Below are 25,559 nucleotides of genomic sequence, written 5' to 3'. Positions count from 1 at the left end.
CAGCTTTTAATCTGTAAATCTCTTTTGGTCTCATGCCCCTACTTTCCAAGCCCTACTACAAGTACTCAGATGCCTCATTTCACCCCATATTCTGCAAACAGCATGAGGGTAGGTAGAAAAACATTTTTACCTTTTGTAGAAACCACAGGTTCAAGCATAAAAGTACACAATAAATATTTGTCGAACTAATGCTGAATGGAATGAACCAATATTTTTCTGGAGTGCTGACCTCAAAGGGGATGCTGCTTAATAATGTAAAGTCTTCGTAGAGACCTACAAATTTCATGTCAAGGATGCATCCAAAATGCAATCATGCCACTCTCCTGTTTAAAACCTTTCAGTGGTGCCCAGTGCTTTTGATGATAAAGTATATGTCCCTTAGCCAGATACATAAGACGCTCTCTGCTCACTCTCTGCTGGCTTCTCCTGCTTCATCCTTCACCACTCCTCCCTCTAACACAGCCTTCCGGTAAAACCTGACTTGCCTCCATGCATGTGTTCATGCTGTTCCCTCTGCCTGGACTGCCCTTCCACATTCATTTGTCTGGCTAAATGTGTCCATCATTTGAGATTTGACAGAGGTGTCAATCCCTTCCCGAAGCCTCGTCCAGCTCCCAGGTTGGGAGAACCTGTTCCAAGCTTTCACACCAGCCTCTGCTTGCCTCTGTGTTTCCATTTGTCTAATTGTCTTAAAGAGACCTATACATGCGTCTGCTTTACCCACAGCCCAGGCACACCTGAGGGTGTCAGCTACATGGGTCAGCTTGCATTTATTCATGCTTCCATCACTCTGCCTAGGCACACAGAGGGTAAGTAGATGGATAATACACATTCTTCTGAATTAACCTAAGTTGATTAGAAAACATTGTGTCCGTGTCTATGGAGAGGGGAATAGAGGAAAAATGAGAAGTAATTCTGGGAAAAAGAAATGAAAGGTGTCTTCTAATCTCATGTTACATCTCATTATGTGACTGCATGCCCAGGGATTTCCCATAGCACACGCGTATCCTGACTCAACTACTGTGGTCCTTACAGTAGGCTTCTGAGCCATGCATTTCAAGAACAAAACCAAGGAACAGGGATCTCTGGAGCCCACTCAGGCCACACAACTAAGAGTGGCTGAGCCAAGCGAGCCAAGCCAAGGAGTCCTGTGATGTTAAAGATGAGCACCGTGCCATAGCAGGCCTTTCCTTCCATGATAGAGCTGCCGCTCCCTTTCCCCAGGTTCATCCAACAATGCTTTGCTGCACACCTGCCCTGGGTAACATCAATGAACAAGATTCAGGCCTTGCCCTCCCCATGTTCTCAGTCTTATGGAACAGATAGCGAGAGCACCCCTTAGTCATTGCTGGGAGGATCCGGCATCAGGGCCAACACGAGGAAATCCTATCCATTTTTGGGAAGTAAGGGGGCCTTCCTGGAGAAGGTGAGAGGGGCAGAACAAATAGGATCTTGACTTACAAAAGGGTGAGGGCTTTCCAGGTAAGGGAGATGGTGTTTAAATGAACGGAGGCCAGAGATGGCCTGACCAGTGTGGGTTTGCAGAGCAGGGAGAATGGTTCAACTGTGAGATGAGACAGGGTGAGAAACGCGACGGGATGGCATCCTGCCAATTAAATCAAATTTGTCAACATAAATGTGCATTCTTAGGCTCCATAAGGACTTCACAGATGACACTGATGATGGTGAGTACAAACATGATCGAGTGGAACTCCAAAGTCCTTCAGTCGATACTCAGGCCGATAAAGAAACTGCCGGGCAAAGCGAAAGACCGAACAGGAGCTACAAATCGCAAACAAAATAAATGATGGCTTTCAGGAAATCAGTCGGAACCAAACGCAACATGCTTGAGATTCAAAATTCTAAAATGTTGCCTAGCTGCATTTGGGGGGTCGGTAAGAGCTTCCAACAGAAAATGGGGCCAAACACCTCACATGCCAAGTTTAAAATGCCGATTCCAGCAAAGGGGCTCAAGTTTAACTTCACTAGCAATCTAGGCACTAGGACCTGAAGTCAGAATTTATGGTCTCCGCAAATAGGCCAGGTCCTCAAACTCCCCCACTGCTGGCCGTCCCCTTCCCCATTCCCTGCTCCTCACTCATTTAGCTTTGCAACCTGGGCCAAGAACAGGAGACTTCTCTCCTAACTGCCGGCCAGGGAGTTGGAAAAACTGACCACAGGGCGTCCTTATTGAAAAGGGGCTTCCTGCTCTCCTTGCTGCCCCCTCATGCCCCAGACAGAACAGTCACTCAGTGTCCTTGCGTTTACGATGGTTTTATGTAAAGGCAATTTACTGGACACCAGAAAAAAAAAAAAAAAAAAAAAGAGAGAGCGAGAGATTGAATAACGTCTTTGACACACTTTATTACTTTCACCCTACAGCATATGATGTAAGCTCCTCAGCCAGTGTGACCATTTTAATTTCTTAGATTTGTTTCTTATACTAGAGTCCCAGTTGTATGAAGAAACTGCAAAAGAAATCAAAGGCGCCATTCTAAATGCAACCGGGGTGGATTTTACAGGTGTTAGATGTTTTCATTTTTTTTTACAGAAGAGAAAGCAGCTCCTGTTTGATTTTCTATTTAATACCCTCCTTCTCCAAGAAAAGCAGTGAAGGTCATTTTCAGGATCTGGGGAGCCAATCAGTTTTTTGTCATAATTGTCACCACAACCACCACCACCATCATTATCATCACTCCCCACTCACACACACTGCAATACACCAACGAATGATCTCGCACCACTAATACAGGTGCTTCTTGTTCACCTAGCAACCTGGCAAATGTCATCCCCACTTTATAGATAAGGAAACTGAGGCTTCATAAGACAGCACCTTAGCTTAGGGGTTAAAAACCACACTGTGGATGGTGGAGTCGGGTTATCTTTTGGACTGTGGTCTTTTCATTTTCAGTGAGGGGACTCAGAGCTTCACTTTCATCTCTTCAGTTCCCGCCCAGAAAATGGCAAGAATGATAGTATTTACTCTATTTCCAATTAATGTAGCCAATCCACACTTGGTGCTTATCAACACTGCCTGGTATGTAATATATTTCCCGGACAGACTCACAATTGTTATTATTGGTGTTGTCATGGTTTATAGTATTAATAAGAGGCAAGTTTGGGTTGAACAATGATGTCTAATTCCAAAACTCAAGACCTTTTCACCACACCACATTGAGTTAGGCTCTTTTTATAGATCATTTGGTTTACTCTTCCACCCGGCTGCGAAAGAGAAGTGATCAAGTTCATTTTACAGTTGACAGTGTTTGCCTGAGCTGGATGAGCTGTTAAATCGCAGACGAGAACCGTGACCCCAAAGCCCTCGCTCTGCTTAGCACACTAACACAACCTCCATTTTTGGCTGCAAACAGTTAAAGCAGGCATGGGAAGTTGCTTTGAGAGGCCCTTGACTGCGAGAAAATTTCTTGCCAATTGAGAACTGAAGCTTGATAGCCTTCATGCTTTTTCAATATGCATTCTGCTAATCCACTCCTCAACCTCAGGATCTGCTTTACTCCGAGAACTAGCTCTGCTGGTGTCTCTGATGAGAGAGGCTTGCAGCAACAGTTAGATTACACACACATTGCTGTATCCCAGTGCTGGCTCGTGATTCCCTTCTAGGAGAGGTTGCCAGCTGTGTGGGGCCAACACCACATTCCACAGCCCAGCTGTTTCCTGGGAAAGAAGCAACCTTGGCCCTTTGGACAGAACCATGCACTGCTGCCTTTAAAGAGGAACTGGGTGGTCAGCTTGTGGCAAAGAAAGCTAAGCCACCACTTGCAACACTGGCATCCCATGGTGCCAGCGCCAGTTTGAGTCCCGTTCCTGATCCAGCTCCCTACTGGGAAGGCAGTAGGTGATGGCCCAAGTGCTTGGGCCCCTGCCACCACACGCACGATCTGGATGGAGCTCCTGGCTCCTGGCTTTGGCCTAGCCAGCCCTGGCTGTCATGACTATTTGGGGAGCGAATCAGTGGAAGGAAGTTCACTCTCACCTCTCTCTTTCTCCCCATGTTGCTCTTACTTTCAAAGAGGGAAGGAGGGAGAGAAATTGTGTACTATAGTAGAAAAGCATGGACTGGGAGAGGTAGTCACTTTACATAGCCTCCCAGCCTGTGAAATGCAGAGGCTTGTGTACAGCAGGGATTTAACCAATGCTCTTTGCGTGAATAAGAGGCTGAGTGAAGGTCATTCTGACTTCTTTGCTCATTAGCTTATTTAGTGAATAATGGTAATTTGACCCAGGCTACTGTGACATACATATTCGGGGCACTGATCATGCGGTCACACAGGCCATCCACATAGACTGCTAGATCAACGGAGTCCATTGGGGTTATACAATGCAGGGGCCCCATGAGGATGAAAGTGGTGCTGCTCTCTGTCCTCATGGAGCCTACAGGCCAAGGGCTATGTTCAGACCATTCATTCAGTTACTAGTTCAGTGTCTACTATATACTAGGTAGTATTCTAGACAGGTGAAATGCATTATGAATTACAAAACACACTACAACTATACTTGGGAACTTAAAAATTTCATAATAGGGGCCAGCGTGGTGGCACACTAGGTTAATCCTCTGTCTGTGGCGCCAGCATCCCATATGGGCACCGGGTTCTAGTCCCGGTTGCTCCTCTTCCAGTCCAACTCTCTGCTGTGGCCCGGGAGGGCAGTGGAAGATGGCCCAAGTGCTTGGGCCCCTGCACCTGCATGGGAGGCCAGGAAGCAGCACGTGGCTCCTGGCTTCAGATGAGTGTAGCTCCGGCCGTTGTGGCCATTTCCAGAGTGAACCAATGGAAGGAAGACCTTGCTTTCTGTCTCTCTGTAACTCTACCTGTCAAATAAATAAATATCTTTAAAAAAGAAAATTTCATGATAAATGGAAATGAAAGGTAAATTCATTTTTGTGCAAAAAGAATTTTTAAATCCATGTTTTTTATAACATGCACTTCCATGAATGTTTTGCAGACTCTCTTATACCATTAATTGCTTATTTTCCTGTTTTCCTCCCCTACTTTTCTCAGAGCATCCAGACTTAACCTCTTCCTACTCTTCTATTGCACTGGATTCACTTCTCTTTTTTATTTACCCTTGGGATTCTTACCATAGTCCCACAGAAGATAGTTCATAAATACTCATTGAAAGAACAAATGCCCCCTAGCTTTTTCACATGTGTCACCTACTTTCAAGAATGCTCTTCTCCCTATTTATTGTCTGGCAAAATATTCATCTTGCTTGACTCAACTCAGCACAGCTCCCCATCAGGTGTGCAGTGAGAGGTGGTGACTTCTCTAAGCTCCTAGAATTCCTATACCTCATTGAACCATAGTGTTTAGTACACTTAGTGCTTTTTTAGAGTTTTCCCCTTCCTCCCTAGACTAAGAGCTACTTGAAGTGTAGAAATAGGGCTAACAATATGGGGTTGGGGGATTAAAAAGTCCTGTGTTACAATCCTACCTTGTTTAAATTCTGGATTTGCCACCTTGACAAAGCTATATTAAATCTGTCTCCCTATTTACTGATGACTGTATTAGGGATACAGTTACTGAAATCAAAGAATGGTTGGATGTTAACACTGATCTAGGGCCTGGCACAGGGAAACCCACAGTAAGGGGTCTTTGATGAAGACTGTTGTGCTATGGATAAAGAGAATGATGATGACAAAAAGGGAGAAGCAGAGAAGTAAAAAGGATGACCAGGCTCACCATGCATGACCATCATGGTGATTTGACAAGTATGAAATTATTATCTGTGGCAAAGAGCTCATGTTCAGTAAATATTTACACAGTTAAATATTTACACAGCCGTTTGGGGAGTGAACCAATGGAAGGAAGACCTTTCTCTCTCTCTCTCACTGTCTGTAACTCTACTGTTCACAAAGCCGAAACTATTAACTGGTTCTGATAGGTGTTGTTTTAGTTTCTAGTAGCACAGAAACTTCCATTTTTGGCCTCCTTCTCCTATGTTCAGTGACATGAACTATCCAAGAGTTTTTTTCCACTTACACTCCAATCTGTCCCCTTGGTTCTCCTCCTTCTGCAAAATGACCCTGTCTTGTTACCCCCTTCCTCCCACTCCCCTCTGTCTCCACCTTGCGCCAAAGGCTAGCCTGTGATTCTGGGACCCAGGACCCCCTCTGCAACCACTTAGTCTGCTCTGCTTGGGCTCAATCCACATGTCCAATTCCTTCTCCCTTCTGGAGGTTCCTCTTCCCTTTCTATGAACCAAATCTGGAAAATACCAAGGGGGATTCTTAGCAAGGAAAAAACTTGACAATGGCCGTGAATTGGTCTCCTGGGTGTTAGGTCAGGCTTTGTGACTTAGAGAGATCAGCTTGAGGCAAACAACCAAATTAACTGAGGGGCAAGTTCTGCGGCCTAAAGCTCATGATCTACTAGAATAGTAGCTGAGATTTCTGTGGTCATTGACAACTGGAAGTAATGAGACTTTAATGTCACATGATGCTAGCAACGAAGAAGAAATATAGATAATAGCCTAGCTTTGAGAGGAGACAGAGAAGAACCAGGAGTGCAATGATCAAGCTTTCTGATTGCCAAGTCTTGCAAGTCTTGGAGTCCTCAAGAACAAGCTGTAGGCTTTCTATTCATTGAGACATCGTATTGGAATCAAACAACCTAGAATTGGCATACCTGTGATGTCAGACCAAGATCTCAGAAAGTTGCTTAGTTTCTTGAAGGCTCAATTTGTTCAACAGTCTAATGGGATGCTTTCTGATTTTGAAAGTTTGTGGCAAGGATTAGAAATGTCAGAGTTCACCTTGGCACTGGTTACAGAATTGACAGTTAATAAACTCGTGTTGAGCCAAGGAACATGCACACAGGGAAGTCATTAACCACAATCTTGTACAACCATATCAAAATGATTTATCATGGAAGTCAGCTAAAGACCAGCTGACGACACAGAATCCCCCCTTTTTTTTTTTCTAGTATACAAATTCAAGATGCGAACAATTGTTATGTGACCTATAGTCCTCACAGGTGCTTACATATACCAAATAAAATGAAATATGGGGGCACTTTGAGCAAAGTAAAACTCAACTCAGACTCAAGACACTATCTTTAAGAACAAATGAAATAGGCCTGACATAAAAGCATGTTCTGGATGGAAAGAGCTGTTGACCCTTGGAATTAACCTTTCGAAAACAAAGTACAATGAGCGTGGAACTTCAGTGTTTAGTACAACATGTGCCTCACGGTAGGTGGGCAACAGGAACTATCAAATCCATGAATGGATGAGACCAAGGAGGGGTGGCTGAAAGCAGGGTCGTAGCAATTCTCTGACCCTCTTTTCAAACTTGCAGGCCGTTCTCTAGTCACGTCCCCATTGGCTCACAGCAAATTGAGGAGGAAGAGAAAGAGTTAATCTGCTATCCATCATATCCCTCCCTTTGGGCAGCCCACATTTTATTCACCCTAAAGCTTTGTCCACTGCTGCATGTAGGATCCAGTCCTCCACAGAGGTGCACAGTTCCCCACATCTGTCCCATCACTTCCCATGTTTGAGAACTGGGCCATACACAATTGCCAATGGCTCCCCAAACAACTATACTCTTTCCTACCTCAGGCCCTTTGTACCTGCTATTCCTTATTCCTGCACTGCCTTCCCCACTCATATCTTCCATTGCCTGGTAAGTATTTTCCTTTTACTTTTTTTTTTAAAGAGAGATTTAGAGAGAGAAAGTCATCCATCTGCTGGTTCACTCCTGACATGGCCACAACAGCCATAGCTGGGCCAATCTGAAGCCAGGATCCAGAAATTCCTCTGGGTCTCCCACACAGGTGCAGGGGTTCCAAGGGCTTGGGCCATCCTCTGCTGCCTTCCCAGATGTGTTATCAGGGAGCGGGATCAGAAGTGGAGCAGCTGGGACTCCATCCAGTGCCCATATGGGATGCCAGCACTACAGGTGGCAACTTTACCCACTATACCATAGTGCCTGCCCTGGTGAATGTTTTTTATCTTTTAAAACCCTTATCAGAAATTATCTTCTCTGGGGAAGCCTGCTCTGACTCACCCAAGTCCAGCTAAAATATTCTTCCTCTCTGTTACCTCAGTCACTCAAACATAATTTTATTGTTCACATCACATGATAGCTGTCATTCTGCATTGTAATCACATTACCTTTGAATGTCTTCCTTAGTAAACTCTAAGCCACTTGAGGAAGGCCACCATGGTACTTGGTTTCCTGGGCTCTTGGCTCCTTTACTGCTACACAGAAGACCTCTGAGGTCACACAGGCTTGGATTCAACTCCTGGATCTCCCACTTCATAGCCCTGTGGCCTGGGTGCTTTATTTAAACCCACTGGGCTTAGACATTTTAGGATGGATAACCTTTTATTGCAACAAGCCAAAAATTGACCCCTAGTCATGTGCCAGTGATATACTAAGATCTTTATGTGTAAAACTCACTTTACCTTTACAAAAGCAAAACTATGAAACAGCTTCTGTTATTACTGCCATTTTGCAGATGAAGAAGCTGAAGCCTGGAGAGACTGAAATAATGTTTCCAAGGGCACACAGCCTAAGGCAGGATTCCCACCCAGCTGGGGGAGTTTAGAGTATGTTGTCTCAACCACTCTAGATGGTGCACCTGTTGCTAGTCCAGCCAGGGCATCCCTGGGCTCCAGCTACTCCTGTTCCTTGCCCTTCTGTAGATTTCAGGTTGAAGTCTTATGTGACTCTCTCCATTCCCTCTCTCCTTCCTGTTTGGGATATATTCTCATTTTCCATGATCTGTAATATCCTGTGTGTTTCTCTATCACTGAATTTATCAGACTATGACTCTCTATTTTTCTGTCTCCCAGTAGACCATGCACTTCTTTAATGGATATTATCATCCTCAACAATAGCAACAGCTAATATTTTCTGAGCATGTACATGCATCAAGCATGAGTCAAAGTGTTCCATATTTATTAATCTCTATCTGCTCTAGGGTAGGTACTGTCTTGAAGGAGGTAGATGCTCCCACTGAGAGACCCAGAGAGATTGAACAACTTGCTGAAAAACACACGGCCAGCAAGTTGTGCACTGAGATTCAATCCAGAAGCTGAGTGGGGGTAGGCAATGTCCAGTCCACGAGCCATATAAGGCTCCCGCAATCATTTAATCGGGGCCTGCCACAGCAATTACAGGTAGAACTCAAAATGTAACAACTCTCTAATGGCCCTTCATGGGGGAAAGGTTCCCCATCTCTGGAAGGGCATATTCAGTTAACAGCTTCTTCTGGTATCAGGTTGTTGAAGGGATAGACCCACCCAAAAAGGAAGAGGAAACCCAAAGGCGTGGTTTGCCTCTGTATCTCCATTTGAAAAAACAGAAGTAGTTTTAACCATATACAAGGCCCACAGAAAATGGCACTGTCAAAACACTTTTACTGGGGCCAGTACTGTGGCACAGAGGTTAAGCCTCTGCCTAGGATGCCAGCATCCCTTGTCGGAGCACAGGTCCCAATCTGTTGCTCTGCTTCCCAATCAGCTTCCTGCTCTTGCACCTGGGAAAGCAGTGGAAGTCCTTGGAGTCCTGCCATCTTCCTGTGAGACCCAGATGGAGTGCAAGGCTCTTTGTCTTGGCCCATCCCTGGCTGTTGCAGCCATTTTGGGAGTGAAGTAGTGGATGGAAAAAAATTCTTTGTCACTCTGTCTTTCAAACAAATAAATAATAAATCTTAATTTTTAAAATCTATTTGCTGTTCCTCAAATCTCTTTCAGAAAAGATATTTCTTCATGGCAGGTATTTATGTAAGGCTCCCTTTGGAACCCTGGCCACACCCTCCAGTAAAAAAGTTGATTCAAATCCAGCTGCAGCTGTCTGAATACTTCTCAAAGAAGCCTTCAAATATCAATGGTCTACGCATTCATCCTGACCTCCTGGGTTATAAATCCTTCTCATCTCTCTCAGTGTGAACAGAGAGCTTCTCGACCCTAATTAAGAGAGAACATTCAACTTCTTGACCCACTGTGGGAACACTTGCCATAAACTGTGTCCTCCAATGCAGGGGTGCACTGGGGAGCAGGAGCTGGAGTACATGAGAAGGAATCCCAAGTATCACCGTTCCACACCACCAACATCAGTGACAAAGGGCGATGCCCACCCAGAGGAAACTGTGCAGTGCAGGTTACGGGCACAGGTGAGATTGCTGGAGGTTCAAGCTTGGGACATCCCTTAATTCTCAGAGTCTCAGTGAAAAGGTTGAATGATATCTGCTGTATCTGACCAAAATTACTCGAACATTTATATGAAATGTCCTTTTGGGGGTCCAATTCTCCCATCCAGGTAGGTAACAAATGCTTGAAGACTCATTCTTGGTTCTGGCAGCGATAGTCTATGTGACTTTGAGCAAATCTTCTGAATCCTCACTTGAAAAATGAAAATGGCAGGTTGAATCAGAGTCTTTAATCACCACTTTCAGTGTTGACTCTCAAAGGTTTTCCTCCTGGACTCAAAGAAGAATTCCCTGCTCTTGGAGGAGGTTAGAAATATTACCGATTTAGTGGTAGTTATTTTATTTCTTGGGCAGCAAATCAACTTCATTCCAAATCAAATTTAAGATAAATGTACAATTTATATCTTCATGTTTCTGTGGATAATGAATTCAATAAGTGGTGTGATAGTCAATATTGAGCATTTATAGCTTTCTATCCAACATCTAGATCAAATCCTGTTTCCATGGGTTTGAAACCATGAGACCTTGGATAAAATCACATAACTCTGAAGGATTTGCCCCCTCTTATGTAAAGTAAGGGTAACATTGTTAAAGAATTTGTGAGGTCTGAGTGAAGTAATTCATCTAGTTGTAGAGACTGGCACAGAGCATATACTGAACAATGTCTTTCTCCCTTCCTGGGACATCAGGTTAACAAAATAGTCACTAAGCAAGGCACTGTGGCCAGTACTCAAGGGAAATTCACAGCACATGTCCTGGAAATTCACTCATTTTTGATAATTATAGAGCCAGGCATTAGGGTCCTTCGTATATGATATGGAGATCAGAGACAGAAAAACTCATACAGAATTTTTCATAAGGTATCCATCATCCAGCTCCAATGGACATTTTTGATGCTAGACACTTTTTAAGGTATCATATTACTTTTTTTTTTTACTTATATTTTTTGACAGGCAGAGTGGACAGTGAGAGAGAGAGAGAGAGAGAGAGAGAGAGAAAGGTCTTCCTTTTGCCGTTGTTTCACCCTCCAATGGCCACCACAGCCGGCGCACTGTGGCTGCCTCACCACGCTGATCCGAAGCCAGGAGCCAGGTGCTTCTGGTCTCCCATGGGATGCAGGGCCCAAGCACTTGGGCCATCCTCCACCGCACTCCTAGGCTACAGCAGAGAGCTGGACTGGAAGAGGGGCAACCGGGAAAGAATCTGGCGCCCCGACCGGGACTAGAACCTGGTGTGCCGACACCGCAGGCGGAGGATTAGCCTATTGAGCTGCGGCACTGGCCCAGATTACTTTTTAAACTCTTGTTAGTAATGAGAAAAACAAGGCCCACAGAGGTGAAATAATTTGCCTAATGGCACACATGCAAGAGTGGTAGAGACCAGATTCAGACAGATATCTCAAGATGCCCAATCCAATACTCTTTCTCCCTGCTCCAACCTGGATACAACTCATGCACCTGAACTTGATGTTAAAAATAAGTACATAACAAGGAGGGGTTCCAAGATGGTGGAATAGTGACAGGACGGTCTGATTTATGGGGGGTGAAATTAATAGAAAAGAAGTGGAGAAAGTGCACTCTCAGGGTAAAGCTGCAGGGGAAACTGCAGTGGGAGATCCTGAGAAAGTAGGAAAAACAGCCTGGACTCGTGTGGAAGGTACAGACATGCAACAAGGTACAGCGAGACGACAGAAGCCCCAGCAGCTTGGATCCGGGAAAGAAGGTGCCTGACCTGGCAAACAAGATCAGAGTCCATAGGCCCGCACCACTCTTGATACAGTGGGAGGGAGAGCTTAGTGAACTGCATCTCTTTGAATCTGGCCAGGATCCCTCAGGACAGAAGGCCAACTGCTTACCCAAAGGAGGTGGAAAAAAAATAGCAGCACCATCTCTCTCTCCCCTCCTCCCTCCTACAACAACTACCTGCAGCCAGCGGTGGGAAGGCTGGCACCACTTTTGGACATAGGCATGTAGCAGCTGCTTCAGCTTGTGTGCGTGCACCCAACCACTGTTGGGGTTGCCCTCCACCCAGTCAGCAGGGGCACCCACAGCAATTCAAGAGCGACCGACAGAGATGGTCTCCACCATGTCAGCTGTACCCATCTGGCAACGGGAGGGGTGGGGTGCCATCCCTACAGAAGGGAAGTGCCACCAGCAAGACTCTATGTGCCCAGCACAATTGAGAAGTGAGCAGGGATGCGGCTGGTAGGTAAGTGCATGCCTGTGATCCAGAGATCTTACCACAGGGAAAAACCCATATACCCCACTGGCATCGAATCCAGTTTAGAGGACAGGACTCCATCCAGCAGGAGTGCCTCAGTCCCCCTGCGGTTAGGACAGGCCAGCATGGCAGAGTGGCTCCTCTTGCACTCCTTGACCCTGAAAGCCCTAGGTGCTGAGACTGAGAAAACACAGTGATTGTTTAGGGCCTCCTGGCTACCGGGTGAGGGACACTGCTGGGGAAATCTAAGCTTACACTGAGGATTGCACTGATCCTTTGCATGGTCCTTGGAGCAGAGCAGACCCACTGGGTCTAGCGATCAGGCACTGGGTTCCTTTGAGGAGAGGCAATCAGCTGAGCAAAATAAACCTCTCTTTAGATCTAAAAAAAAAAAAAAACAAGAGGAGATCTACCACGCCAAACCTGGGTGTGTCACCTTAGACATGCCCTTCACTTTGGAGAACTGAACAGAGTTCTCTGGCCACACCACCCCTAGATATTCACTAAAAACAGACACTCCACTTATCTACAGAGGCATAGTACAAAGATAAAAGCCTCCGCAGTGAAAAAACAAAATGAGTATCTCCACAGATACCAAATAAAAAATGCACTAATTCAAGAAACAAGAACAAGGACTACAACATGATGCCCCCAAAAGAACACAACACTTCAATACCAGATTGTGAAAATGATGAAACTGAAAAAATCCAAGAAATGGAATTCAAAAAATTGATCATGACATGGAAGTAATCAGAAGCAAAGGCACAAACTACTGAAATCCATACAAGACATGAAAGAAAATTTCTCCCACAAAATTGAGATCTTAAAGAGAAATCAAAATGAAATGAAGAATTCAATAGAAAAATAAAAAACTGCAGTGGAAAGCCTTAACAACAGAATCAATGAAGCAGAAGAATGAGCATCAGACTTAGAAGACAAAGCACAGGAAATTATACAGTCAGACCAAAAACAAAAAGAGGAAATTAGAAAACTAAAGAACACTGTTGAGAATCTACAGGATACTACAAAACGACCCAACATACAAGTTCTAACAGTTCCTGAAGGCGTGGAAAGAAAGGATTAGAAGGCCTTTTTAGTGCAATAATAACAAAACTTCCTTAATTTGGAGAAAGGGACATCCAAGTACAGGAAGCACATAGAACTCCTAATAGATATGAACAGAAAAGAGCTACACCATGACACATTGTAATCAAACTCACTGCAGTAAAACATAAAAAGATTCTAAAATGTGCATGACAGAAATGCCAGATTACTTTCAGAGGCTCTCCAATTAGACTCAAAAGAAACCATATGACTTTGAACAAATCGCCTATCTTCTCTGAGTTTTAGTTTCTTTATCTCCTATTAATGCCTACTTGATAATTTTGTCTATAAGGACTATATGGAATAATGACTTGAATGTGCTATAATAAAGTCCTATCCTAACATTCAGTGTTGTTGATATCACAAAAATTTCACAATCCAAAGTCTGTAGTAGAACTGGCATTATAATTCAAACCATTTTCTGACCCTCTACCTCCCCACCTTTGGAGAACTAACCAGTAGCTTATCTCTGTCCAATATACCATTATCATCATGATGAAAAGGATCCTACCATTGAGAATGGAGTTTCTAGGAGCCGGCTCCATGGCATGGTAGGTTAATTCTCCACCTGCAGTGCCAGCATCCCATATGGGCACTGGTTCTAGTCCTGGCTACCCCTCTTCCAATCCAGCTCTCTGCTATGGACTGGGAAAGCAGTAGAAGATGGCCAAAGTTCTTGGACCCCTGCCCCGGCATGACCCCTGCACCTGGCTCCTGGCTTCGGATCGGCACAGCTCCAGCCGTTGCAGACATCTGGAGAGTGAAGCAACGGAAGGAAGACTTTCTGTCTCTCCCTCTCACTGTCTGTAATTCTACCTCTCAAATAAATAAACTTTTAAAAAAGAGAATGGAGACTCTGGATCCCAACAGATCTGAATTTGAATCTGAATTCTGTCCTATCTATAAAATGGGGAGGATGATAACGGTAAAGACTAATGAAAAGCAGTAAGTAAAAACTTTAACTCTTTCTAATGTTACAAAATTAACTCTTACTCCTGAAGATCATTATTTGTAACTTACTTAGTATAAATAATGTTGCTTCTTTTTATTAATATTTAAAAATCTCCCCCCCCCCAGGGTTTATTATTTTAGATTATAAAGATGTGAAAATCAAAACCAAGTAGTTGGTGAACAGGGAAGAACCCCAACTGAGGTCCCAGGATCATTTCCGTCCAGTTCCCATGCCAAGTAGTAATAAACACTTCTCGGATTTCTGCTCTGAAGAGCTAAGCACAGCTGATGTTTTTGGTGAGGTCAAAACAGTAATGTGATACAAAACACCTCCCAGCTCGCTGGGGGAGGCGCTGCCCCACTCTGGTAAGTAATCTGCTGGGAAGGTCTGTGCATGAGTTTGCTAGGGCTGCCTGGCAAAGCACCACCCACTGGACAGCGTAAGCAGCACTGCATTGCCTCAGAGCTAGAGACCAGAAGTCCACGGTGAGGGCATCAGCAGTGTCGGTTCCTTCTGAGGACTGTGAGGGCAGGGCCTGCTGCAGGCCCCTTCCCATGATTGAAGTGTTCTCCCTCTCCCCTTCTCTCCCTCCCTCTCCTCCTCTCCATCCCTCTCCCTCTCCCCCTCTCCTCCTCTCCATCCCTCTCCCTCTCCCCCCCTCTCCTCTCCCTCCCTCTCCCCCTCTCATTCTCTCTCCCCCTCTCATTCTCTCTCCCCCTCTCATTCTCTCTCCCCCTCTCATTCTCTCTCCTCTTTCAAATAAATAATTTTTTAAAAAGACCCTATCTGCCAGTGCTGTGGCACAGTGGGTTAAAGGCCTGGCCTGAGGCGCCAGCATCTCATATGGGCACCGGTTCTAGTCCCGGGTGCTCCTCTTCCAGCTCTCTGCTATGGCCTGGGATAGCAGTAGAAGATGGCCCAAGTCCTTGGGCCCCTGCGCCCACATCAAAGACCCAGAAGAAGCTTCTGGCTCCTAGCTTCAGATCAGTTGCAGCTCCAGCCATTGCAGCCATCTGGGGAGTGAACCTCTCTGTCTATACCTCTCTCTGTAACTCTGTCTTTCAAATAAATAAAATAAATCTAAAAAAAAAAAAAGACCCTATCTCCAAATAAGTTACATTAAGAGGTCCTAGGAGTCAGAATTTCAACACAGAACTTTGGGAAAGGGGAAGACAGAATCCAACCGGCAACAGTTCAGCTATTTGTTATAAGTTGCAGTTGTTTTAGTTTGTATTCAACTGCCCCATGAGTTCAGTGAGCTATTTTAAGCTCTATGTGCAAGAAAACTTCATAGCTGAATGTCAAGAGGTAGACAGTAGTACTTCTCCTTTACAAATGAGGTAACTGGGGCACAGAGAAATTAAGTTGCTCCAAGTTGAACAGCTGGTATTTGTATATGGTACAACCAGAAGTTGAAACTTGTCAGGCTGTCCCTGAGGCTGTGCATGTAGGTACCAGGCTTTGTGGTCTCTGTGAGCCAAAAACTCAGTGGGGGTCTCCTGTGGGAGTAGCAAGCACCCGAGTATCTAAGCCATCATTTGCAGTTTCCCAAGGAGTGCATTAGCAGGAAATTGGATGGGAAGAGGCAGAGCCAGGACTCAGTCAGGCACCCTGATAGGGGTTATGGGCATCCCAAGTGCTCTCTTACCCACTGTACCAAACACCCATGCCCAAAATAAGCTTCTAAGTCCATTTCCCACAAACTTTTTGAAGTATCCTCACATTTTATTGATTAGATCTCCTTGGAACTCTAAACTCACACATCCAACTACCTACTCAGCTGCTCAAACACACTGTGCCTAAAAGGAACACCTGATCCCCACCCCTCTTTGTGCTAAGTTCTCAGTAGACATCAACTTCATTCTCCCAGATGGTTTCACTCCTTGGGGTCATTGACAATCCCTCCATTTCTTTTACTGCTTTTTGTCCAACCCATCAGTAATTCCTGCAATATATAGATGCTCTTTGGCTTATAAGGTGGTTAATGTCAAGTAAACCCACCCTAAGCTGAAAATAGTGTTAAGTCAAAAGCCTGTTTAGCACACCTCACTACCTGATATTGTAGCTTCCCAGCATTGGGTGCTGTAGAGTACTGGGTGTTTGCCCTTGTGATTGAGTGGCTGACTGGGACATGTGGCTCATTGCTGACTCTCTTCCCCATGATGGAGTATCATAGTGCATGTCCCCAGCCCAGGAAAAACATTCAAATTCAAAATTTGAAATAAAGTTTCTGCTGAATGCATATTGCTTTTGTACGATTATAAAAAAAAAATCATTAAGTCAAACAACCGTAGGTTGAGAACCATCTACATATACAGTCTGGTGGCCTCCAGCCACCTCCACTGTTTAGACTGGTCTGAACTTCAAACCCTTCTTTGCTTGGATCCCTTCCCAGCCAGCCAGCTTCCTCCCTTGCTCTCCCTGTCATCTATTTCCAAAACAACAGAAGACAATCCTTGGAGAATGTGAGCTGAATCGGTGAGCTGCTCACAACACTCAGAAGATCTGAAGTTTCTGTGGTAGGTTCCAGGGTGCTGTATGATCTGAACCCACAGTCCCTGGCCCTTGCTTCCATGGTGCCAGTCCTTCTGGCCATTTTTGCTATTCCTTGATCACATCAGATAAGCTTCTGCCTCAGGGCCTTTGCATCTGCTATTTTCTCTCTGTAGCACACTCTTCCCTGAAACAGCCATGTTGCCACTTCCCTTACAACCTTCAAGGTTCTATCCAAATGCACCTTACCATGTCACCTTTCTGGAAACAATCCCATTTAAGAACGCAGCCTCTCCGGCTGCTTCTCCATCCTTAAACCCTTTTCTGTTTTGTGTATCACCATTGCACTTAGGGCCATTTCACACATACGCTCATTTGTCTTCCCCAACTAACATACACATTATACAAAAGCAGGAGATTTTGACCAATTTACTGCTGCATCTACAACATCTAAAACAGGATCTGACACCACAAAGCAAGTGCTCAATAATACATGCTTGCATTTGTTGAATAAATGAGTGCTATGATTTTTCTTAATTATACAAAATCCTCCTTTTAAGATGAGAAGCTATCCACATTTAGCTGCCTCTCTCTGGTCAGTAAAAGCTCACGTGAGGTTACTCCAGGCAGATATTATGAGCTAACCAATATGTGAATTTCCTCTGTATTGTCTAGCAACCTGCCTGTTCTGCTGCGTTCTTTCTAGTGATGCCTGGCTTATCATTGGCACTCAGTAGCTGTTATCGACAACAGCAGGCTCACACCCAGTGCTGCTATTGTACCAGCTGTGTGCTACTGAGAAAGTGGTAACTTTGGGTCATCAGTTTCCCCACTTAGATGAATGGACAGATGCCACTGCAGATCCTGGCCAATCAGAGACAGCAAAAGACAGGTGTGTTTCCTTTATTTCCAGCACACCAAACCTGCTCAGCCTGGCACATTTCTACAGAGGAACTCCTCAGAAGTTGCTAAACAATGAAATGTGTGTGGAGGGTGGGGGTGGGCAGGATGCAGAGGAGAGAGAGATGGAGGCAGGACCAGGGTGCCCTTGCCAGAGTCTTTCCAAACTCAGCTCCTGGGTCTGGAGGGATGGGCCACAGAAACAGGTGCCTCCTGCCCTGGGACAGGCAACAGCTGGGACAGCTCCTCTGTCCTGATTTAAAACTAAACATCTGAGTGGGACGCCACACACACACCTCACAGGAGAAAATGATTTGACCCTAAATGAGTAAAAGTGGTATAGGAGCAAACCATGCACGCACACACACACAGGGAACAGATGTCCTGAACAGGGGACCAGAGGGAAGAGAACAGGAGGAGGAACAAGGAAATGTGGGCAGTGGGGCGGAGAGAGATCCAGGTGTGCCAATGCACCAGCCCTGCTGGGAAGGGAACGCCACCTGGCTTGGTGCTCAGCACTTCCCCATGCGCCATCTCCCGTCTTCCAGGCACCTGCTGTGATCTCAAACTGGTAGTAATCCTATTTTGCCAGCCAGAAACCCGGAGCCCAGGAAGACAAACACACTGGCCCCAGACCACACCGTTAATGATGAGCAGGGTCCAAACTCCAGCCGCAAGCGTGCAGTGCAAAACTGCTGATGCCCTGCTCCGAGCTCTGCCCACTGATGGCCACCAGAGCCAGCCATGGTGCAGGAGGGCAAGCACACGCAGGCACATGCATGCGTGGGGGCCGGGGCCACTCACACGGTGGCTGGGGGAGTAGGCGAGAAGCCCAGCTCCCCGTTACAGCCAGCTCCCCTCATGCTGTCCCCTCACTCCGGAGGGACCACCAGACAGCAAACCCCTCCTCACTCCCAGCTTCTCTGGGCAAGGCCAGTGTGAGCTGAAGGGTGCTGACAGGTCCCAACCCCTCGTTCCTGTCTAGCAAGCATGACACACACGCAGCTTTTCCTCATGGTTCTCCCCTCCGGAGGACCCACCCCCAGCAAGGACAGGAGAGCAAGGACACAGAGACAGCTGTCATCCAGACCAGCAGGCCTTACCTCTTCCATTGCTTTTCTGTGAGGCAGAATCTGGGAGACAAACCCGGCTTCCCAGAGCCGGATTCTGGGGCCAGCAGTTTGCGCGGCTCCTCCGCCTCTGCTGGCTAGGGAGCCTTCACTTCCCGCAGCCCTGGATACACCTGAGCCCAGAGGCTCCACCTGTCCCACCTGCACTGTGGCTCCGCCCTCTCCCGGGGCTGGGCCCCAGCTGGCCTCCATCCTTCAAGCCTGGCCAGCATCAAGCACCTGCAGGGAGTCCCGAGGGAGGCCTCTGTCCCCCTGATCCACAGAGCCCAGTGTGCCCCAGCAAGCAGCTCTGCCCAGGGATCCAGGGCTGATCTACAGTCACGCCCCTCCAGGGATTTCCTGTCCTGCCAGCCCGAGGCTGGGGGAGTCACTGGGGAATGGGGACAGCTCCCGCCTCTGTTAGCAGGGAAAGCTCAGGCTAGACAATGTAATCTCCATTAGTCTCAACCCCCAGCCAACTCCGCCCCACCCCCCACCCCCATGGCTACTTCACAAAATGCTTTCTTAGGCCAGTGAGACCACAGACCAAAGCCGGAAGAGGCCCTGAGCCCCTGGGGGTGTTTAGCAGAAGTGAGGGGGGGCTCACAGGGTGGAGCACCTGTTGGGGGGGGGTTGCATGCATTATGACTCTTAACTCCTACAATAGCCCGGAGAGTGCCCTGCTCCAAATTTCAAAAGGAGGAAAATGCTGTTTAGAGAGATGGAATACCCTGCCCAGTCACATAATCAGGGTTTGTACCCCCAGTTTTATTTTTCTGGGAGTGTTTTTCTTCATTTTCCCTGACAGGGCTGGTGCAGAAACTGAGCGTGAGTTCCCTGTTTTGGGGGATCCCAGCTGTGCTGGGTCCAGGGCCGGGCAGGGCAGGTGGCTTGAGCCCTGCCTTATGCAGCCTGTGTGCCTTTTCTTGCTTTCGTTGGGCCAAGCTCTGTAAGTGAACAGATTACCTTGCCCGGACCAGGGGAGAAGAGGTGGGAGCAGGTGAGGAAGTCCCATTGCCCGCCCACGTCATCCAGCAGGTGATGGTTGAGAATCAATCAGCAATACAGGCTTCAAGGCCCCAGCAAGGCACTCAGTCAATGCTGTGCTTCTGATCTAAGGTCTGGGAGTCTGGGCTTTCTGGGAACTTTTTATCTCAGTGTATTTAAACCTTGTTAATGACTCACAGTATGATAACCCTTTGACATCATGATTGCCCTCATAAACAGGCACATATACTAACATAAAAACTTCCCAAAGCCATAATCACTCTTACTGTGTGTGATCCCACTGATGTTTTCCATTCTGTTCTGAGCCACAATATGCCATTTAATTAAATAATGGTCAGCATATCCCCTACACCAACTTGACAGCTCAGTCTGAGCAACCCTGCTGTGTAGACTGCTCATACTCAGCTTGGGGCGCCCAATCCTCAGAGCTAGAGTGGCTCAGCAGCACCCCGTTTCCCACTCTTGCCTCTGCATGCATTCGTGAAGCCTACGATGCTATAGGAGAACTTGGAGCTCTCCTCCCAACCCCAGGTGAGCACTGGGCCAGTCAAGTCCTTTTGCTCCTAATGCAGGGGCTCCCCCTAGTGGCTCCAGTCAGGCCTACCATGGCAGAAAGCATGGAGTAGGGCAGCTGGGATTCCCATCTCCCTGAACCAGGAAGGGCTGGGAGGTTTGTGCATTTTGGATTGGTTCTTGGCAAGTTACAGTGGTAGGGCCTTAGAAGGCGAAGGCACTAATCATGGTAGCTGTTAGCAGTGGGGACTGTTTTAACAGTAGGCTTAAGAGCTGTGCCTTTCAGATCATCACAGGGCCCCTCTGTTACCCTGTGATTTTCTAGGTGCTAAATTTGGTTTTCCTGATAATAGTTGGCCTTGGGAAAGCCAACCAGCTAAGTAAGAGGGCTGGCAGTCTTGGCTTAAAGACTCGTGGCCATGAGAAAATCTCTTGGTGGGTGTTGAGCCTTATGCAGACGCCACCACAGTCAGTTCTCCTCTTTCTTTCCCTCTCCTCCTCTGTCACTGTTGACTGTGTCAGCGTCAAAATGCATATGCTGCACTTGGAAGTGCAAGGGGCAGTAGCAGTGTTTGATTTCCTTACGATGATCCCAGTCTGAGCCCCCATCCCATGAGCGGCAGGTCATCTCATCTGGCTTGATTAGAGAGAGAATTCACACATAAGATTACTTGGGAGGGAGGCAGCAGGAGAGGTGGGAGAGTTTTGCATGTGAAATTCAGGGTTTGACTCAGTTTAACCAGATGTCACCATGCCTTTGGAATAACAAGTTCAATCCCATAAAGAAGTCAGAGATCCTAAAGCAAGGTGCTTTAGCGACCTGCTGCTAGTGTCAGGTCAGGGTAATTCTCTCTGTGAGCTGCACTTCACCACGGACAAGGAGCTGCCAGGGGTGGTGCCCCAGGCCTTGCAGTCACCACCACACTGAGGTGACCCTCCTTTCCCAGTTCAGGAAACTGAGGCACCTCTGCAGGATGGTGCAGCAAGGGGATGAGCAGAAATCCCAGCCCAAGCTCTCTAGTTACAGAACCGACTCTCACAACCGTGCTGTTGGATACTACTTCAATCTGAGAGAAACACTGTGTAGAATAGCAAATTCACAAACTCAGACCTAGAAGGAGGGTTTTCTTGAGGGGGGCACTGTTTTACCTTTTTAATTTTGAAAGATATCTGAGAATACATGGCAGATACTTAGGCGGGAAGGTGGGCCTGAAATCTTCTAGACCTTTCTGGTCTGCTAAGCCCCCAGCTTCGGTTTGTCTTCCTGGAAGGGGGACAATGTGCCATACTCTCCAACGAGGTCCCATCCATCCTTCACGTACTGAGTGTCAGGAATGCATGCTTCCAGCACATTCTGGATGTCTTCAAACCTGACTTTGAGTCTCAGAGGCTGCTTGAAGCATTCCAGTGTTTCCTATCATGTCTCAATCTTTCATTTCTTGGCAAATATGTTTGCTATACTTTGCATCATAAGTTATGGTTTATAGCAGAGTACCCTAATGTGAGAAAGGAATGTTTAAAAAAAAGTCTGAAAATGGAAAGTCACATGTGTTCACATCTTTCTAGGGTAGACGTTGGGTCCTGTGTGTTACGTGGTGACAAAGCTGGAGTTGGCAGATTGATGATTGTCAGAGTGAGGAGAGTGCTGCTGGAGTAACCTATTATTAATATTAAAGTTATTATTGGTTACATTAATCATTTCAGAAGATTTTCAGCATAATGTACAATTTGTTTATGTATAATTTATACCCTGATGACTTCAAAAGGGAGAGAAAGAAAGAGGAAAGGAAGTGAAATTTATTGAGTCTGTTGTATAACAAGCTATAGAGCAGCATATATTTTCTTCTATTCCTCTGAACACTGCTGTAAAATAAGAAATGATATCTCCGTGGACGAGTGACGAAAACAAGGCCCAGGACAGCCAAGGCCAATGCCACAGCCAAGCTGAGAGTATAGGTTTGTTTCTCCATTCGTGCTCTGCTCTCTCCTAATCCACTGTCCTTCCCTCCACTCTACCCCAGACCTAAAAGGCCTTATGGGAAGAGGGGGGTGAGCAAAAACAAGCCACGTAAAATAAGATGGTTAAACATGAAGGGGATAGCCATGTGGAGGACAGGGCAGTGGGCAGGCAGGCAGGGATGGATAACCAGTGCAGAAACCTGGGGTGATTAGTGCAAGGGATGCAACTGTTTAGAGAGAGAGAGTTAACGACCAAATGCCTAGAATTATCTTGGAGGTATGTGGGCTCAAGAAAACTCTTGTTTCTTTTTTACCAGCTGGTGAAAATTCTCTAGTCCACCTCGTTTCTCTTTGACCTTGAAGGAAGTTCATATCTCCACTTTGTGCTTCTATAAGTAAACATCCTGAGGACTTGTAATAATTCAGGTAGAACTATGAAGGCTGCTAGGCAGACATGACTAAGGCAGGATGCTTTCCTTTGAATAATCTTGAAAGGAAACTCTGAGGACCTACTGTGTGCCAGGTGCTCTGCTTAGATCTGGGGTTGGAGCACACGTTAGAGTCTTGTAAGAACTGGCTTCTGCCACTAATGCAAGTCGCATTATGTATGCATCACTCAGATGAATTATTAAGATGTTTTCTGATAGACTTGTCTTGTTGAGATCAAAGAATGAGCATTCCCTTGTGGGAAAGCATGGGGCTAGCCTACAAGTAGGAAATCATTTCCCATAGCAGTCACTCCCGTGTTCCATCATCCAGAAACATGGATTCTCAGGCAGAAAACTCAGGAGAGGGGAACCCTGCCCTCTCTGCAGGTCCTGATTTCTTGGTCTGGCCTCCATGGCATACGCAGCGCTTTTAGGCCTGGAGGACCAGGGTGTGGGAGTGCTGGGTTTCTCCGCTACCACTGAGTCAAGTGGTATCTTGGCCTGTTTGTGCTGCTACAACAAAATATCTTAGCGTCAGAAATTTATAACCAGGATGATTTTTTATTTATTTTGAAAGTCAGAGTGAGAGAGACAGAGAAGTCTTCCATCTACAAGTTCACTCCCCAGATGGCCGCAACAGACAGTGCCAGGCCAGGCTGAGGTCAGGAGCCAGGAGGTTCATCCAGGTCTTACATGTGGGTGTCAGGGGCCCAAACATTTGGGCCATGTTCTGCTGTTTTTCCTAGGTGTATTAGCAGAGAGCTGGATTAGAAATGGAGCAGCCGAGACTCGAACCGGCATCCACATGGGATGCTGTTGTTGCAAACAGTGGCGTTACCCCTACACCACAATGCTAGCCCATAACCAGATGAATTTATTTCTCACATTTATGGAGGCTGGGAAGGCCAAGCTCGTGGCATGTTTAGTGTCTGGTGGACGCCAGTATCTGCTTCCACTGTAATGCTTTGAGTGCTGCATCCTCCCGAGGAGATGAATCTATGTCCCTACATGACTGAACACGGAAGGGCCAAAAAAGGCCTTGCTAGTTCCTTCCAGCTCCTCTTTTTTTTTTTAAGATTTATTTTATTTATTTGAAAGAGTTACAGAGAGAGAAAGAGGGAGAGACAGAGAGAGGGAGAGGTCTTCCATCCGCTTGTTCACTCTCCAAACGACCGCAACAGCAGGAGCTGAGCTGATCCGAAGCAAGGCGCCAGGAGCCAGGAGCTTCTTCCAGGTCTTCCACATGGGCCCAGGGGCCCAAGAACTTGGGCTGTCCTCTGCTGCTTTCCCAGGCACATTATCAGGGAGCTGGATCGCAAATGGAGCAGCTGGGACTTGAACCAGCACCCATATGGGACGCTGGCACTGCAGGCCAGGGCCTTAACCTACTGTTCCACAGCCCTGGCCCACCACCCTCCCCACTCCAGTTCTTTATAAGGCACTGATTCCATCTATGAAGTGGAGCCGTCAGGCCCTATCCTCTCTTAAAGACCCCACCTCTTAATACCGTGGCATTGCAAAAATTGCTCTGGTATATCCCCTTCTAAGCTCATGTTGAAACTTGGGGGCAGCATGGGGGTGTTTGCATCATGGGGACAGAGCCCTGATAAATGAAGACTTTTCTCCCTGGCATGAGTTAACTTGCAGGAATGCAGCTTCCTTCTCGCTCTTTCTCAAGCACCCACCTGCCCTTTCACTTTTACACAGCACCCTGCCGTGCTAGGAGGCAGCCTGAGACTCTCACCGGAAGTCACTGCCCAATCTTGGACTTTCCAGCCTGCAGAGCTGTAAGCCGTAATCAACCTCTTCTCTCGATAAATTACCCAGTCTCGGGTATTCTGTTGGAGCCACAGGAGACAGACTAGCATAGGGAGTGAGCTGCAGTGTGAATGTTGGAGGGAACACAAACATTTATTATTATTTTTAATGAGTAAGCACATTGATTTTTATTTTTTTCCCAAAGAAACCATTTATTTAATGAATACAAATTCCATAAGTACAACTTTAGGAATATAGTGATCCTTCCCATCATACCTGCCCTCCCACCCCCACTCCCACCCCACTTCCTCCTCCTTCTCCCATCCCCAGTCCCATTCTCTATTAAGAAAAAAAAAAAAAAAAAAAAAAAAACTGGGGAACACAAACATTTAAACCCTAGCGATTGGCATGTGACTCAGGACTCAGTCTAGGTAGCTGGTTTCAGTCTAAGAGTTAGAACCGCTTCCCCACCGAGGAGTCGGGAGGTACAGCTGCTCTCCCACGTTCCTGACCACAAGTGCTCTGTCTCTAACTGCTCCCCTTCAGTGCTGGGCTTGGGTCGTGCAGACTTGAGACGTGTGTGGCTGTCCCTGGGAAGCGGGGGTTAGATGGACGCTGACCTGAGGCTGCAAGACAGGGGTGTGGAAGACTCACGAGCAAGATTCCTAAACTTCATTTTTGAAAAAACTACACATGGAAGCAAGCTGTAGCCCACTCTCTTTATTCCTCATCTGTCACACCCACCTCCCCGGTCTTCAGTCAGGCCTGCTGCGGTTGGATATTTCATCTTCGGTTCAACTCTGCGATAGTGAGAAAGGAAGCACCTTTTGTCCGCGTTTGGAACAGAATGCTAAAGGGAGGGAGAGCAAAGTCCTCCGAGGTCAGCCTGGCCGCCATGTGATTAACGAGCAATTGCACAGGGCTGCAAGGTTGGAGGGAG

The 25,559-nt window shown here is 46.5% G+C and overlaps 1 protein-coding gene across 2 annotated transcripts in view; it reads right to left on the bottom strand.

The window, feature by feature from the left end:
* Positions 1–19,335, bottom strand: part of FYB2 (FYN binding protein 2) — a 159,075-nt gene extending 139,740 nt beyond the window's left edge. For both annotated transcript variants that reach the window (XM_051856422.2, XM_008265195.4), the window contains exon 1: positions 18,948–19,335. In XM_051856422.2, coding sequence (XP_051712382.2) covers positions 18,948–19,166 — 219 coding nt within the window. In that variant the 5' untranslated portion in view covers positions 19,167–19,335. The remainder of the gene's footprint in view (positions 1–18,947) is intronic.
* Positions 19,336–25,559: the final 6,224 nt, after the last annotated feature.

This window comes from Oryctolagus cuniculus, chromosome 7, assembly GCF_964237555.1.
Source record: "Oryctolagus cuniculus chromosome 7, mOryCun1.1, whole genome shotgun sequence".
NCBI lineage: Eukaryota > Metazoa > Chordata > Mammalia > Lagomorpha > Leporidae > Oryctolagus > Oryctolagus cuniculus.
This window is presented reverse-complemented; position numbering and strand designations above follow the sequence as displayed.